Genomic DNA, 18,546 nt, shown 5'->3' on the forward strand with positions numbered 1-18,546 from the left:
TTAGTAGACCTGGTCATTTCCATCACAGTCTGGTCAACTTATATCCTTAACTGTCAAATTCAGACCTGGGGAAAATATTTTCATTTTGGTTTTGTTTTGGTTTTTGTTTTTAAAATTAATCATGGATTTTTCATTACAATTTTTTGGTCACATGTCAAAATATAACAGAAGATTAAAAAATAATTAGATAAATAAACAACAAAGTCTAAAATAATGTTTTTTACTAAAGGGATGTTCCTTAAGAAGGGATAAGAAATTAAAGGAAAAAAGGTGAAGAAGCAAATTAACTTGATCCACTGGCAGTTTTTGCAGATTAAAATATCACTACTTCAATCTTCACTCACTCTTGTGTAGTCCTCAAAGAATTTTGAATTAAATGATACAATTTTCTACCTCTTGCTCTTGACTGAAGACAAAATCACTCCATTAGAGAAAGAAAAACAAAGTGCCTTGGATAAAAATTATCAATGTCAGAATTTAATTTCCTAGAAACCATGATATTTTATTAAAAATAAACTGCAACTTGATTCCAAAGTTTATGTAATCTCAAACAAAAAGTGATGCAGTCAACTGACTGATAAAAATCTGAGACTAGAAAAACTTGATACATTTTTGTAACTCTGCCTTACCTAATAATGGATTTACTTAAAGAATGCAATTCCCTTGTGCAAAGATTAAAATACATCCATATCTCAGCATGGCATTGTATGCTTTTCCAGGATGAAAACACAGCTCACAGCTGCAGCCTTTAGAAAACATGTGTGTAAATAGAAGCTTTTGTTTTTTCATTAGTTTGATACTCCTGAATTTGCTTTCTTTGAAGATCCATCTATACCTTCAAGGGCAATCAAGGGTATGTAGCAACTAAATGGGTGCTACACAAACTGGGAAAGTACAACAGAAACTGATTGCACTGATCAGGTTCACCTTGCCTGTGGACAGAGTATCCAGAGGCCAATGCTACCTAAGCAGAACCGGGTTTGAGCACTGTTTCTTTTTACTTCATAAATAAAACTAAGTGATTCCTGTGGTGGAAATTCTGTGGAAGGAGAGATGGTATTAAAGGCAGCATGTGGAGGCGAGAGAGAAGCAATAACCAAATAGGCATGTGGGATCTGCTTTTTCTGTGATGAAATTATATTCCTTTGACCTTCAGTTCATGTGGTGTCCATTTTTTCTGCATAAGGCTTGGTTCAGTGTGGGATCATAGAATCATAGAATGGTTTGCGATGGAAGGGACCTCAAAAGTTCACCTAGTTAGAGCTCCCCTGCCATGGGCAGGGACACTTTCCACTCAACCAGGGTACTCAAAGCCCTGTGCAACCTGCCATTGAACACTTGCAGGGATGGGGCATCCACAGGGCAACCTATGCCAGTGTCTCACCACCTTCACAGTAAAGAACTTCTTCCTAATGTCTAATCTAAATCTACCCTCTTTCAGTTTAAAGTCATTACCCCTTGTCCTATCACATACCCTTGTTAATACATATGGTTGTAGAATCGTAGAATCATAGAATCATAGAATAGTTAGGATTGGAAAGGACCTTAAGATCATCAAGTTCCAACCTCCCTGCCATGGGCAGGGACACCTCACACTAAACCATATCACCCAAGGCTCTGTCCAACATGGCCTTGAGCACCACCAGAGATGGAGCATTCACAACTTCTCTGGGCAACCCATTCCAGTGCCTCACCACCCTCACAGGAAAGAATTTCCTCCTTACATCCTATTTAAACTTCCCCTGTTTAAGTTTTAACCCCTTACCCCTTGTCTTGTCATTACAGTCCCTAATGAAGAGTCCCTCTCCAGCATCCTTATAGGCCCCCTTCAGACACTGGAAGGCTGCTATAAGGTCTCCACGCAGCCTTCTCTTCTCCAGCCTGAACAGCCCCAACTTTCTCAGCCTGTCTTCATACGGGAGGTGCTCCAGACCCCTGATCATTCTCATGGCCCTTCTCTGGACTTGTTCCAACAGTCCCATGTCCATTTTATGTTGAGGACACCAGAACTGCACACAATACTCCAGGTGAGGTCTCGGGAGAGCAGAGTAGAGGGGCAGGATCACCTCCTTTGACCTGCTGGTCACACTCCTTTTGATGCAGCCCAGGATACAGTTGGCTTTCTGGGCTGCGAGCACACACTGAAGCTGGCTCATGTTCAGTTTCTCATTGACCAGCACCCCCAAGTCCTTCTCCACAGGGCTGCTCTGAATCTCTTCTCTGCCCAACCTGTAGCTGTGCCTGGGATTGCTCCGACCCAGGTGTAGGACCTTGCACTTGGCATGGTTAAACTTCCTAAGCCTGGCATCAGCCCACCTCACAAGCGTGTCAAGGTCCCTCTGGATGGCATTCCTTCCCTCCAGCCTATCAACTGAACCACACAGCTTGGTGTCATCGGCAAACTTGCTGAGGGCGCACTCAATCCCACTGTCCATGTCAGCGACAAAGATGTTGAGCAAGACCGGTCCCAACACCGATTCCTGAGGGACACCACTCATTACTGGTCTCCAGCCGGACATTGAGCCATTGACCACAACTCTTTGTGTGTGGTCATCCAGCCAGTTCTTTATCCACTGAGTGGTCCATCCATCAAATTGATGTCTCTCCAATTTAGAGACAAGGATGTCGTGTGGGACAGTGTCCTGTAGAGTTCTGTTAGAAAGCAATGTGAATTCTAAGATTCACAGCCTATGTGCATAAGCTTTTCAGCTTACAACAACCTAACCAAGACAACACACCATTAGTTTATATTTACTTTAAAATGCTCCAAACCTTAAATAAGGCATCAGGCTTTTGTACTAATGAATCACATCCCTTAGAGACTTGAACCTAGCATCATTTTTTGTCCTGTTTCATCAGAATACATGGTTAGTTTTTTACAGAGGTGCATCTGGTCTGTTTTGGAATATGGTACCCCTGGATGAAACAAAGGGAAATAAGAGCTAAGGAAAACCTAACAATGTAAACCAGCATCCACACAGGTGTGGGAGGAAAAAAAAAATGGGCAAAAACAGCAGAAGGAGAATTTACTGGAACTAAACACTGAACTTTTACCATATTTGGTACCTTATGCAACAGTTGCAAGCAAATAAATATATACATGGCATAATTGGCACATAGAAATTATTACTTTACATTCATTTTATTTTAGGCAATTAGTGGAAATATTGTACTCTACTTCTGGATTTGGACTTCAGAAGACCATTTTTATTTACTCTCACTTAAAATCTCTACCTAATCCTATGCAACAAAAAAGTTCTTTTTCCCATCAAAGGAACTAAAATATATAGGATTTATTTTGTTCTCTGTGTATGGATAAAGATAGATAAAGCTATTTTACACACGTACTCTCTCTATATATACATGCACACAGAGAGCAAGTACTGTTATCAGAGTATGAATAGTCTAAGAGCAGTTCTGAACCATCCAGTGTGCATACAGACACAGTATGCTTGTGTATAGCTTGAAAAATATCTATAGCAACTTCCATCTTAAGGACAAGCCTCCCTGGTAGTATCAGCAACAATATTTATAATTCCATAAGTGCTGTGCATTGCACAATATTAAATTGCCAGGTTTCTATCTTACAAAGAAATGAAAGCATAGTTTAAATTTCAGTTGCTTTTCTATATATCAGCAGATTTCACTCTATCTTATTATTTTGCCTTTGCTATCAAAGTTCAAATTTTTCTTCATTCATTCTTTTCCCTTTTTGTCTCCTGAATTGCTTCTGAGTTTTCATCCATATTTATTCTTGTTTTGCTTCCTTGACAAAATTGCTAGTAATCTAATTTTCTTTTTTTTCTTTCATTTTTCTTTCTGTCCTCCACCTTGCTCTCATCTGTACTACAAAGCATTAACACTTCTTATATTCTACCAAAGACAAACACACTAAGCAAATTACCTTAGTGAATTACATTGTAAAATCCTTTTTGCAGTTCTTCCAAAAAGCGGAAGATGTCACAGGATTTCTTTGTTCTTTAACCTTCTACTTCAGCTCATTTCTGCACCTGAAATTCCCACTTACAATCTGCAAGCTAAATTCTTGCAAGTATTCAGTAGACATTTCATAGGTCTACACAATTAAATGATTTTATAACACCCTTCTTGCACTAAAGTACATACCTGTACAAATCTCTTCTGTCTCATCATCTATGCATTCTCTGTCATCGCATTCACAAAATTTACCATAGACAAGTCCATTTCCTTCTGAGTTTGCACATTTACACCTGCCACAGTGACATGTACCTGGAAATGTTTAAGACAGTACTCAATGACAGCAGTTTAGGAAAAGATTCATTAGTCCATCAGAGATGGTATGCATTTTATTTTCGAGAAGGCTGAAATCTGAAGATCATCCAGATAAATAAAGACAGACACAGAAACAATCCATATCAACAGAAAGCCCAATCTTAGCTGCAAATATACTTCTGTATATTTTTCAGTTTGAAACATAATGCATGATAACATATAAAAGTCATAAATAAACATATTAAGGACTTACAGAAAAAATAGAGAATATAGAGAATCTCAGTTTAGGTAGGATGGCCTAGTTGCTCTGGCAAATGATTAGGAGCAGTTGAGTCAGAAAAGGTACATTTTAGGTGGATCTTGATTGGTTCGTGAAAAGGGTTACAAGAAATGTTTAGCTGTGTGACAGTAGAAGACTGGTTTTGCAACAACTCATATAATCCCTCCCCATCTTTACTGGCAATTAAACAGAGTTCAGACCCCAAAGGCAATGTCAGCAGTATATTGAAAGGCAATCCCTTCAAGACAAAATATCTATGGCTACAGCTCATCAAAGCTACCTCAAACTCCCTAGTCAGTCTCATTGGAATTCATGTCTTGTTTAATACCAGCAAAACCAAAAGCATTTACTCATCTCCTGACCTCACAAACACTCCTCTCTTAGCCACTCTTAGCAGTTGTTAGAATGGGAGCATTTCTAGCGAAGGAAAGAAAGAGGAAAAACGGGTCTTAACATTCTTGTTTAAGTACTTTAAAATTATTTATGTAAGTACTTTGACCAGAATGAACCATGCTTATTTTTGAGAGTCAGTTTAGGTGACGTTTAGGTGTTTAGAGAACAGAGAGATACCACATCAGAAAAGTGAAGATGGAAATACTTCATTAAAATGATTCAGCAGATCTTACACAACAGTTTTTAATAACTATTTTACAGCTTAAAAATGTCTTGGAAAAGTATATGCAAATGCCATTTCTGCCATTTCTGTGTTAATGCCCTTACTATAACCTTTTGATGGGCAAAATGCATGAAGCAGCTGTAGTTTCATCAACATAAAATAGCTATGGATAAACCAGGGTACTAAAGTAGGCATTCTGAATCAGCACACATCATACGCACAGGAATAGGCCTATATGAAAATTAAGCATTTTAGTGTACATACAGTTATTTCTTAGTCTTTGGAAACACAGTCTAGAAAATTCCTAATTAGAAAAGAAATTACAGTGATTCTCAAAATAACACAGGGAGAACATTAAGCCATCAAAAGCTACAAAAGACCTCTTACCTGCACCAGAACAGATGATATCTTGAGAATTCTTGCACATTTCATTACTTTTTTTCCGTGTAAGGTTGCAAGTAGTTGGATACTGACAAGCTTCACCATACCAGCCTTCATCACATTTGCACTTCCCACAATCGCACTTCCCATGGCCTAGCAATGGAAAGAGTGTGTCAAGTCCTTATATTTTCTAATCCATCTTTTAAAATAGATTCCATCAATTATAGTCTTAAAGGAACATGATTAACGTAGTTCATATGCAATTAAAAATAGAAATGAATAAATATGATCTTAAATATGAGGAGACACCTGGAATCACCATGAGTTTGAAATCTAATGTGTGTAATTTTGATAGATAATATGAGTTTTTATTTTATGAAAGAATACAGAACTAAATCATCCTGTATGGACAATGGGCTTTCTTACTACTTTCATCTCTTTCTCATTTCCGTATTTGTCTACTGTTTACTATTATTAACACAATAAAACTGCACGCACAGAGATTCTATTCACCTCCTTGACCAACTGTAGGAAAAGAACAGCTAGAATCTGCAGCCTGAGGACTCTGGATTAATGATTATGGTACAAACCCTGAAAAGGAGTGAGGCGTAGGCCAGCTATAGCAGCAAGCAGTAATTTCCTCATGCAGCAGCAGCTGTAGCTCCTTCCTCTACTAAGAGGCATAAATCTTTTTTCCCAGAGCCTCCCCTGGCTACTGGTTCTTCCAGCCTTCTCCCACCCACTTAAAGTCTACTTGGCTGCCACTGCAAAACTGAATTTGCCTTTAAACATTGACGTGATATTGGCAATGTAGTGTATATTATGTGGGACTATATTTGCTTATGATTATTTGCTAAGTGTGAAATATCTTAAAGAATAATGCAGCTGCTCAATCTATTAGGTGATGTCATGCTAGCCTTCTATCATTTCAAGAACTCATTGCTTAAAAATTGTAATATACCTAATAGCATCAATACTGATAAAAGTAAGGAAAGTTTGTTTATAAAACTTCTTTAGCTTTCTTGAAAAATACCCAAATATGCAAATGAATTGACAATTTACACTATTTATGTTGTACATTAAGTATCATGTTCCACACTAAATTCCAGGTGAAAATTTCTATCACATAAATCTTTAGCATTCCTTTACAATTTTAGTTAGCAAATGTGAAAACAAATGCAAATCTTTCAAAATAGAATATTTAATTAAAAAAAAACTTGAATGTATATCTGATTGACAAATGATTCCCTTGCAATCACTAGATCTCAAAAATAGAATCTTATTGCAGTTTATTTTAAATGCATCTGTTGCCTGCAGATAGAGTCAACTGTCTGAAAATACAAGCCCTATCTGATGCCAATAAGAAGGAATTAAAATAACTGTTGTAAATAGAAAATTTTAATGAGAAAAAGGAGTATCTTATGTTGCTCAGTAAAATTTTGTTTGCCTTCCAAGATGGTCATAAGACAAGATAAAATTCTTTAGCTGAAAAAAAGTAGTTCAAAACCATATTACAGAATCATGTTAGTTTGTGTTTTAAAACAAGAGTTTCCACCTAAAAAATTGCTGAATAACTCTCTGTTAGTAATGGACAATTATAAAACCCCCAAAACTAACGAAAAATGTCGGATATATAATAAAAACCTAATCTTGCCATTACTCTGCTTCACTGAAGGCAACAGCATAAGACATTCCAGAAAATGGTAGCTAAAATACCTAAAGACAAAGCATAACAGTCTCCCTGTTTTCCTTCCTTGAAAGGAAGGAATTTACTATTATTAACACAATGACTTTGCATTCTTTATGTTAGGCACTTTTGTGATTTAACAGTTTGATGTCTGCTAGTGAAGAAAAGATGCTCTTATAAAAGGAAGACTGATATTCCCATTCTAAATGACAGAGTAAGGCAGAAGAACTCCTGTTTAGTACTGGTGGTCCAACAGCAATAACCTCTCTCAGTTAGAGATCCACTAATCTAACATATGGTGCATAGAGGAAAAAAAATAATTTCATTTAAGATTCATACAGCCTGCTTAAAGAAAATGAAAAAAAAGACTTCCATAAGACTAGTCATACAGAGCAGATTTTTGGCTTTATTTAACAAGAAAATACAAAAAAAAATAAATTAAATTAAACTGAGAGAAATAATGGAAGATCTCCTGCATGAAACTGAAAGCAACTATAAGGAATTTAATTAATATAAATTTGTAAGATTGTATGAATAATTTTGACCTTGATCATGCTCTTAAAATGTCCTAATTTTTCCAACTGGTTAAATATTTTTTTAATCTTACAGCAATGAGAATATTCTGCCCCAAAATTTGTGTAAGACTATATTGGAGTGTAGAAGGCCATAAAACTGCCTGCATTAGCTTGCATAACTCACTGAATTTTCCCTGTCATGTAGATAATACAGTAGAACTGCATGTCAGTTTGACATAGTAATCTCTTCTTATCTCCCACATTGACATGTACCTATGTTATGGCCTTCTTCATGGCAAAAATAGTGATGTGATGAACTGTAGAGCAAGTATCTGATAAGCTGCAAGCAAATTAGAGAGGGTACAAAGGGTTTTCAGTTCCTTTCAGATAGCTTTGCATAGGATCCCTTTTATTGTATATTAATTTCTGCATGATTTAGAAAGCAAATAATATTATGAAATAGTAAATAAAGAGTAAAGAGCACTGTAAGAACTGTGAGGTGGTACTGTAACTTCACAGAAAATCAATTCTACCAATGAGGCTTAGACACAGTTATCTGAGGATGTGACACGTAACATGACAAAAGGAAGCTACAAAACCCTACTAAATAGTTCATCAAGAGAGCTATCTCAGAGTGATGACACATTCATTCATTTGTTTTAAAAAATGGCTGTAAAATGAATAAATGCCACACATAAATAAATCAGATTTTTACTTCAAAAAATCAGAAAATAAGAAAATCAGAAAACAATTGAGTCTTAAAATTGCTGGACTCAAGGAAGTATTAGAATTCCTTCAAGAAAAAGTCTGTGGCTGTGGGCCGTGAAAAACTTGCAGCTTCAAACACATGGAGAATCTTTTATAGCAAAGCATGCCATTTCTACCTAGATGAGCAGTCACCTCAGAGAGTATATCTGGCACACGCAGAAAGCTTGTAGGGTGGAAAATTAAACCAATATGCAAGGAAAACTGTCAGATGTCAGAAAATAGATGGAGAAAGCAAGAACAGAAAATGTTAGGCAGGGTCAGATCTTGCAAAAATGCAAGTACTAAAATGTACTTTCATCATCCAAATAAAAAGAAAATAGGAAAAAGAGTGTCTTCATCAAGCAGCAAAATGCAGCTAAGATTAAAGGTAATTTACAGACAGTCCAAAACAAAATTAATATGGGGATGTTGACTACAGCAGCAAATGCAGTGTGGCTAATGATACACTCTGTGGAAATGAAAATTACTCATCTAAGATGAGAACAAAACAAAGACATAAAACTGTTTTTAAGGAAGTGTCTAGACCAGAAGGGCAAGACCCCATAATCTGCATTCAAGAGTACTTACAATATTCACACATGAAAGGTCAGTTTAATAACAAAGTATTTTAATGAATACATCAGACTGGCAATCAAATGTCTGAAAAATAACAAAACTAATGTTTTTTTCTTTTAAGAAAAAGGGATGTGCATGACCCAGACAATATCAAAACAAGTGACTGTAACCTCATGAGCTGTGCAAGGGTTTGAAACAAATTATGAAGCATTGCATAGATAGAGACACTGAGGTAATGAAAAATGAAAAATATAGCAAGTAACAAATTTATCCCAAAATATACTATCATTATGCCAAATTAACCTAGCATCTCTCTTTATAGATAACTGCTAATGTAACAAAAGGAACACAAGAAATGTAGCTGATAAGATCTTATGTATTGGACACAATGCCACTTAGGAAAAAAACATTAAAAAAATCACAACTTCGTTTAAGAGAAGGAAACATTAGGACCAAAAGGAATTTTACTCTGATAGATTACTGGTGATGTTTCAAAGGATAGGTTAGGGACTAAATCTGTTTTTTACTGATACTGATACAAAAATTCAGAGTATGCTAACATCATTGGTCAATGACACAAACCCATAAGCCCTCAGTAGAAAGGTGAAGATGGAAAATTATACAGAATGAACTGGACTGAGAATCTGAAGGACTGAGGCAACAAAAGTGAATTGAATCTTGAAATACAAAACATAGGATCACACACCAAGGACAAGGAAAGGACATCATAGGCTAAGGCCTCCCCAGATGGAAAGAAAAAGAGCCTGAGTGTGTATTCATGTCAGCCCTGGAAAGATGGTGTGACTAAGCCCGAGATGCACCTGTTCAGTACATACCAGTAGGTACAGAAAATGCATTTGAAATGTTAGACACAGTGTAAAATGGGCATGGGCCCAGTTTATCCTGGAAAATTACCATTGGGCCTCTAAACTTTAGAAGAATGCATCAAGTTTTCGAGGGAAAACACCTGTAGAATTTTAGCCACTTACAACATTGCAATAGGTTAGGAATTAAAACATCAGCTGAAAGATGACCTCAATAGAATGCCTTTCATAGAATTATAAAATGATTTGGGTTGGAAAGGACCTTTAGATCATCTAGTTCCAACACCCCTGTCATGGGCAGGGACATCACACACTAAACCATGTCACCCAAGACTGTCCAGCCTGGCCTTGAACACTGCCAGGGATGGAGCATTTACTTCTTTGGCCAACCTATTCCAGTGCCTCACCACCCTCACAGTAAAGAATTTCTTCCTTATATCCAATCTAAACTTCCCCTGTTCAAGTTTTAACCCGTTACCCCTTGTCCTGTCACTACAGTCCCTAACGAAGAGTCCCTCCCCAGCATCCCTATAGGCCCCCTTCAGATATTGGAAGGCTGCTATGAGGTCTCCACGCAACTCTTAGGCTCTTAACTTCATTCTAAGTGCATTCTAAAAATGTTTTCCTACAACATGTTTGCATAACTATAGGTCCAAGAGCAAAGACACAAAAGTAAAATCTCTTCAAGTTCTGAATCCACATCTGAACGGCACGTATTCAAGGCACCAATTTGGAAGCCTGATTTTGCTGGAATCCAGCTGTAATCCGTCATGAGAGACAGGCACTTCTGTAGGGTGAGTCAGGCCCTGTGTGGGCTGAATAGTCCTCTGAGGTTGGCTTTCTTTCTTCGTTAAACTACTGGGAAGCATACAATGATTAAACAGGACACACAAACTTAACTGATGGGACTTTGAATTTCAGTGTATCACTAGACTTGTATGTGTGCAAAAAAAAACATTTGTTTATTCATTTGCTTCACTTACAATAATCTATGGCAGGTTTTAAATATTCTGACACACTTTGAATTAAAAAAGGAGAATGATATCAGCTTAGTTATAGGTTGAATTCCATTAGTTTATGAGGACAAATATTTTGCATAATTATTGGGTAAACTGGAAAACATATTTGAACATTGCTTTCATTTCTTTATATCTACAGAAATTGCAGAATTCAGCAGTGTTATTGTTATTTCTGTGCCTTCCACTGGATAAGATCCTCCCCACTTTTGTACCAGTTTTTGTTGATTTTTTCTATATCATACTGATGCTCATTATGGCTGAAAGCTCTGCTACATCCTAGTGGTTAAACTTTCCATAGGCAATGCAAACAGTCAAAACAGATGCCTTGTTTTGTTAACTACCTTGGTTTTGCCACCTAAGAGCATATGCGAATGTATGCACGGCTATGTGCTTTGATTATCTTTTCAACTGAGTGCTGGTGGGGCACAAAAATGCAGACTACTTAGAAACACTTAGCAGAAAAGAAAAATTAGAAAAAAATTATCTTGAGGCTAAGATCTTGAATTGAAAGAAAGGTGACTGATCCAACTCTTGGATCTTTCATTTTCTAGATAACCTCTGGCACAGGACAACATCACCAGGGTTCCCAGATAAGAGCATAAGTTCCCTTTTTTATAAAGCCAGAGATTTTGTTAAGGACAAATTTCTTGGTGTTTGAGAGCTTTTAGATGTTGTTTGGTTAGGGAAAGCTAGTTTTAAAACAAAACAAACAAATTAAAAAATCCCCAAAACAATGAGAATATATAGTACCTTTCAAGTTTTATTTACCTCTTTTCTCTGTAAGATGAAAAGAACACTCCTTGTCCAGGGGCAATTGTAAAACATAATCATGGGCTTGTTAAACTGCAAGGACCAAGCTCTTAAATCATTGGCTCATTAAGCCAACACTACTGGAGATAATGCCTTTTGTAGAATAGCTGTTTATGTGGTTGTGCAGCACTAGTTATAGCACAATAATTCTCAGTACAAAGAAGTCTCTCATTGGAGTACAAAGATCCAGGCTGTTTGACCAGGCATTAAAATACACTCAGATGTCCTTGCTGTCACGTATTTTTGATAGCTAAAGCCCAATTATTCTATGTAAGAATACAATTGAGGGCAATTCTCATTTTAAAATTGTAATGGAATCTATTTCCTACAGGCAGGTGAGGTTTAGCATAAGGATTCTTCTCCATAGCATAAAGTCAGCCAGCAGAAGGAAATCAGCAGCTGGCATGATAATTGAATTGGGCTCATTACTATTCATTTTTAGCAGCCACAGAGTGATTCATGAAGTGCTTTTCAAATCTAAAAAACACTTCATGAAATAGGTGAAGAAATACGAAGAACTTGTTGTTATGGATTCCCACTTTAAATCGGTATGATGGATAGGAACGATGATTGAGTTGTAAGAGTTGAAAATTTTGGGAAAGTAAAAAGAATGAAATATTGTTCTTCACTATCAAACCTAGACCAGCATAGTGAAGATGTTTTTAACAGTTCTTTCCAACTGGATGATTTTCTTTTCAGTAGTCAGTGAAGTAGATTCTGCAACTTTACACCAATGTAAAGCTAATGCAAATATTTCAGATTACGTTAGGATAAGATTAGCAAAATGGCCTATTTAGTTTAGCTGCATTTGTGAAATTCTCAGTAACTATGCCTTGCATTCAACTGAAGCATATCTCTGAGTCTCTTTTTTCAGAATTGTTGGAGTTGCAGTTTCTGGGGAAAAAAAATAAAAAAATGTTTGCATAATTTTTATTTTCTATGTCAATAGGTTTGAAATTAATTTCCCTTTAAGGCTGGGGGGGTCTTAGTTGTTTATGTTGTGCTATCTCCAGTGAAAACCAGATGTCTTCTAGACATTTGCAGTAAACCCTAGGGATTCTGCCCTTACTGAAATTAGGTTCAGCAATGCTGAGGAATTCACAAAAATACTGGCTCCTGCTTCACATCTCATCACTTGTTACTCTCTGTATGCTGATACTCTGAGGCTAAAATATAGATTGGTTAAGGGGACTGATTTGGATTTAGAAACAGCTCTTAAAAAAGATGGGGAAATTTGAAGGAAAACAGCCACCTAATGATCAAACATTTCAAGCCAGTCTTGTCACTGAAGCCCCATATCAGCAAACCACAGCCCTGATAAAAAACTGCATCAGGGATTTTCAAAGAACCACGGTAAGCACAGAGGCCTTTAGGGAGGAAAAGAAACTTAACCCTATTTATTTCTCAAAAGAATACTAAAAAATCCCCAAATTTTGAACTTAGATGTTCTTATGTTAAGCCATTTCATTAGTGTTAATTTAAGGCATCCAGACCTTGAAGTAGCCCAGAATAACAGATATGAACATTCAGCACTGGCCTTTCAGCTGCCTGAGTGACTGAGTCACTGTGATGAGCACACAGGGTCTGTCACACAGTTTGCCTCTCAGCTCTTTTTGGTGATTGCATTCCTCCTGCTGCTTTAAGTCTATCTGAAATGGACTTTTCGAATTAAAACAAAAACTGGTGACAAATCATCTCAATCTAGTTATTACTGGATGCACTTTAACAACAAAAACATCATTAATGTTGTTAAATCATAACTCCAACAGAGGTATGGATTGAAAAAAAAACCAACAAACTACTGTATATGCTTCTTAAGGAAAACCCGTTGTTGTGGTTTAAACCCAGTCAGGCAACTCATTCACTCACTCCCCCCCTTCTCTCCCTCCCCCTACTCCCGGGGGGATGGAGAGGAGAATCGAAAAAAGAATGCAACTCCCATGGGTTGAGATAAGAACATTTAGTAACTAAGGTATAACACAGATCGCTACTGCTACCATCAATGATAACAATGATAAAGGAAATAACAAGGGAAGAGAATACAACATCTCACCACCAGCCAACTGATAACTGCCCCCCCTAGCCCAACCAAGCTCTGACCGATACCTCCTCCAACCCTGCAGTCCCAGCCCTTCCGGCTAACTCCCAGTTACCTCCTGGGCATGACGTGCTGTGGTATGGAATACCTCTTTGGTCAGTTTGGGTCAGGTGTCCTGTCTCTGCTTCCTCCTGGCCTCCCCTCCTCCCTGGCAGAGCATGAGGCTCACAAAGTCCTTGGCCAAACCAAAACATCAGGCCGAAAGTCAAAACACAGCGCTGCACCAGCTACCAAGAAGGAGAAAAATGACTGCTACTGCTGAACCCAGGACACCCGTTTAGTATACAAAGCAAAAAACATAACAGTCCTATGCACTTGCTGTGTCATGTGTTGCAGGGATTGATTAGCACAATATTTTAGTAAACAAATATTCAATAGAGTTCCAAAATGAAAAAATTGGTTAGAACCCACATAGAAATGTAGAAAATATGCCAGAGATGGATGTGAGGGCATGACTGCTGATGTTATTTATTTTTCAGGTTATAAATCAACTAAGTATTATGCCTATTTATATTATTAACACTCTGCAATATCATTTATAGCAATAACCTCTTTGTTTCATGTTGAGATAAGGAACTTAGTACTTTAGTGTGTTCTCAATCACTGAAGTCAATGTCAAAAAAGCAGTTTGAAAACCTTCTAATCATATCCCAGGGAAGTTTTGCAAGTAAGCTGATTTTAAAGTACTATTGCTGAATTTGGAGATGAAAAGTATTAGCATTCACAGAAGAATATTTTAAGAAAACATTTAAAGTTTGCATCAGAATACACAATCTGTAAGTAATGTGCTCTCACTTGATAGAAGTCATTATTGATTACACTAAATTTTTTGGCAGTTCATTTCATGGCCAATTCTGAATTCTTTTTTGGCCATTGTTTAAGAAAAATTATGTGCAAGGCATGAGAATTTCAAAAACGTTGCCACTCAAATTTCACTGTTTCCAGATGCAATGCATGCCAAGGGTAATATATGGTTTAAGTACCTTAATGTACTGGACAGTGCTCTGACACCAAATTGTCTTTCATAGCTTGAGTCTTTTATTTGCAGGGTATATAAACCCCACATTTATATATATATAAAAACCTATGTGTTTTATTACTGTTCATGTGTAACCAGTATAAATAAGATTATGTCTATGTATAAATATGTATACTTCAAGAATCAAAGACAATATTCACTTTTCCTCTACCTCCACTGAAAGGGTAGAAAATATGAGGGGGAGGAAGATATTGCTTATTAGTGGCATTCCCCTTTTCCCTCTCTTGGCTATGAATACAAATTCACTGTAAAGTGGAACCGGAACATTTGTAATAAAAATCAGTTAGATATTGTAAATGATTAAAATGAAGGAAAGCAACACTCAATTGGAACAGCTCCAGTTTGTTACCCCAGAGGTGGCACAAGTTGGTATCATTTGAAATGTGATTCATGCTGTTTAGACAGATGATATAAATATCTCAGGGAGACAGAGATAAATTAGTTTTATCCATCAAAACAGTCTAGAGTCAAGGTTTCCGTTAATAATTCAGTGGTTCTGTGAAAGGTTCCTTACTCATTTTTAACCAAATGGTTTCTCATTTTTTTTAAGAACAAAAATAATCAACTTTTAAGTAGGAAGATCTTTTAATAGGCAGAGCAGTATTCTTTGGCTTCTCTAGAAGACCAATTTGCTGTATATTACTTTCCCAGTGCAGACTTTTGTAAAAATAATGAACATATCGAACAAAATTACACCTGAGACATGAACAATTCCTTTCCATGAAATAACTTGCAGAGAATGAAAAAAATACGAAGAAACTTCACGTTTAGCTGTGCAGACATTAAAACTTGTAGACACTTTAAAAACTACATTCTTGTGGGAAGATTTATAAAATCAGTGGGTTCACGTTTGTGTAACTGTGCCCAAGAGATGAAATAACTGAGTTGCTAGGACTGTGGTGGTTTAAACCCTAACAAATGCTTGCTCACTTACTCTTCTTTCACTTGCTCCTTCCATGGTCTGTGGCTACACATGACCTTTGGGCTCCAGAAGCCCAAAAGTGATGATCCAAAACTGACTTAAGAGAATTTTCTGGTTCTCTGTGACATTAAACAGTTGATGTCTGGCTTCACCACCACCATCCCAAAACAACCCTCTGTCATGGTTTAAGCCCAGCTGGCAACACAGAACGACGCATCCCCTCGCTCACTCCCCCCAACCCCTTTCTTCCCCTACTCCTGGAGGGATGGGGAGGAGAATCAAAAGAATGTAACTCCCACAGGTTGAGATAAGAACACTCCAGTAACTAAGGTATAACACAAACCACTGCTGCTACCACCAATAATAATAATGATAAGGGAAATAACAAGGGAAGAGAATACAACTGCTCACCACCCGCTGACCGATACTCAGCCCGACCCGAGCAGTGATCTAGCCCTTCTGGGTAACTGCCCCAGTTTATATACTGGGCATGACATGCTGTGGTATGGAATACCTCTTTGGCTAGTTTGGGTCAGGTGTCCTGTCTCTGCTTCCTCCCAGCTTCCCCTTCTCCCTGGCAGAGCATGAGACTCAGAAAGTCCTTGGTCAGAGTAAACATTACTGAGCAGCAACTAAAACCATCGGTGTTATCAGTGCTGTTCCCAGCCTGAGAGTCAGAAAACACAGCACTGCACCAGCTACTAAGAATGAGAAAAAATAACTGCTACTGCTGAACCCAGGACACCCTAAAATGCTGCAGCATTTTTATTATTAAAAACCAACCAACCAAAAACCACACACAAAAAAAGCCTGCCCATCAGCTACTTAAGCCAAACCATCAAGGGTCTTCTAGATTCCCATGGGCACAAGAAAGGAACACATGAAAAACTGGCGGCCTCTACAGTTTCACATCTTCAGCTGTCTGATAGGAAGTCTGGGAACATTGGTAGCTGTGTTTGTATAGGAGCTCTCAAGGTTTCCAGCTGTGGATCTTAGCCCAAAGACAGATGAAGGACTCCTAATGCTTCCAGTCTCAGATAACCTATCATAGTGACCTGAACATCTAACATGCAGTGGTTACTGTTTGAGAAATCTCTTTCAAAAAGCTGTTTGAAGAGCAATTTGAGGAAAGATTTTTTCCTTATAGATTCAACAAATGTGAAATATCCAGTGAAACCCTGTTTCACTCAAACACTCCTTGCTATCTTTACTGCTATCAGCACCAACACACTGACCTACAGAGCTACAGCCAGTTAGTGATGCCACAGGCACTGCCTCTCTCCACCTAGCCAAACACCATGCTTCCAAGTCCAGTATTACCTGGAGCTTTGAAAGTCTGCCCTGATGAAGAAGTAGTGACCATGCATATAGTAAACAACTCTGGGCTCCTCTACCCTGCAATGCTTTTATTTCCTTGATCAGTTTTGTGAGCCTATCAGGGCAGTGAGGGTACCACCAGCCCTCCCTGCCCATATCCAGCCTCCCAGGGGTACCTCCACCCTGCCCATGGCCATGATTACCTCCCACACCATCAGCCCCTTTCCCATTGATGCCCTAGTGGGGCACTCAGCCATGTAACATCAGCAAGCACTCACTGCAGTTAAGTCAGGGCTTCTAAATCCTGGATACTGGAAGAGATTTTGTGAGAAGAGCTGCTATTAGTTCATCACTAGGTACCTGAAAGAAGAGCAGCATTAATGGGAAGTTTGTAGTTAAATCATAAAAGCTCAGCCATTTTTATTAAGGGGTAAAGTAATGTCATACACTTTGTACATTCAAAATTAGTGCAGTTGGTACTGCAGAGCATAGGCTGACACCACAAACTTCACTTTAAGGACTGGGTGAGCTCAGATTAGCAGTAGTAACATTTGATTTGCTATACATGAAATATGTGGCCAGGCTCACATGTGGCCTGGTGAGGATGCCACCTATGTGTCTTTGCCTTCGTCTTACAGTTTTATCTGAACACCCTTTTCCTTGACAGTTGAAATGTCCCATTACGTTTACTTACAAGAAAATTCTGTAGGAGGTCTGAAGGCCATAATGCTGGTGAACCTCAGCACAGGAAGGATCCAGGGAGCCTGCTGTGCCTGTTCAATGACTATGCAGTCACCATTGACTTAGAATCTAATTCTTTATGCTACGTCTCCTTTGCATAGTGAGCCAGAGGGCAGGAAAGGGAACGCATACTCATAAAACAACTACAAGTCTCCCACAATGACTACACTGAAGTGAAATTTAGTAGCATGATAAAAAGTTATCACTTCTCAGTAACTGTTTAAGGAACAACTGACTGGTGATCCAAGGACTTTTTTCAAATGAAGGATCTCCTAGAAGATATACTTTCTTATCTGAAATAATTATGTTTAGTGTTAATGATAGATTAACTTTTAATATTCATCCAAGTTGTGTTTACGCATCACAAAACATAAATTCTCTATGCCTTCATGATAATTATACTTAGTTAATTGGAATGGTTAACAATTTTATTTAATGGTGTTTCTACATATGTAATTAATTAAGGGATGTACTTGCACATTCTTCCTACACTTTCTGTTACAAAGATTAGTTTAAAATAAATTCCTTGTGGGTGTGCTTTGCACAGCAGCAGCTCAAGAAGAAAGCATAAACAAAGCTAATGAGTTTCCTCAGATTTAAATCAGAAAAATATTTTTCAGTCTTTTGGTTAAGCACGGAAGTTCTCTAGTAATTTATGAATCCCTAAGCCAAGATCATAAATAGCATTAACAGTCTCCTTTAGACTTGCGTCTGGTAGGAAAT

General features: G+C 37.7%; 1 protein-coding gene across 1 annotated transcript in view; it reads right to left on the reverse strand.

Moving 5' to 3' along the window:
- ITGBL1 (integrin subunit beta like 1) overlaps nucleotides 1–18,546 on the reverse strand; it is a 137,361-nt gene that overhangs the window by 68,562 nt on the left and 50,253 nt on the right. The window contains exons 3-4 of the mRNA XM_061472816.1: nucleotides 5,535–5,681; nucleotides 4,126–4,248 (exon numbers count right to left, since the gene is read on the reverse strand). Coding sequence (XP_061328800.1) covers nucleotides 4,126–4,248; nucleotides 5,535–5,681 — 270 coding nt within the window. The remainder of the gene's footprint in view (nucleotides 1–4,125; nucleotides 4,249–5,534; nucleotides 5,682–18,546) is intronic.

This window comes from Pezoporus flaviventris, unplaced genomic scaffold, assembly GCF_033815535.1.
Source record: "Pezoporus flaviventris isolate CSIRO_AGI_PZ_B2104156 unplaced genomic scaffold, CSIRO_AGI_Pfla_v1 ptg000072l, whole genome shotgun sequence".
In the NCBI taxonomy this organism is placed as follows: domain Eukaryota; kingdom Metazoa; phylum Chordata; class Aves; order Psittaciformes; family Psittacidae; genus Pezoporus; species Pezoporus flaviventris.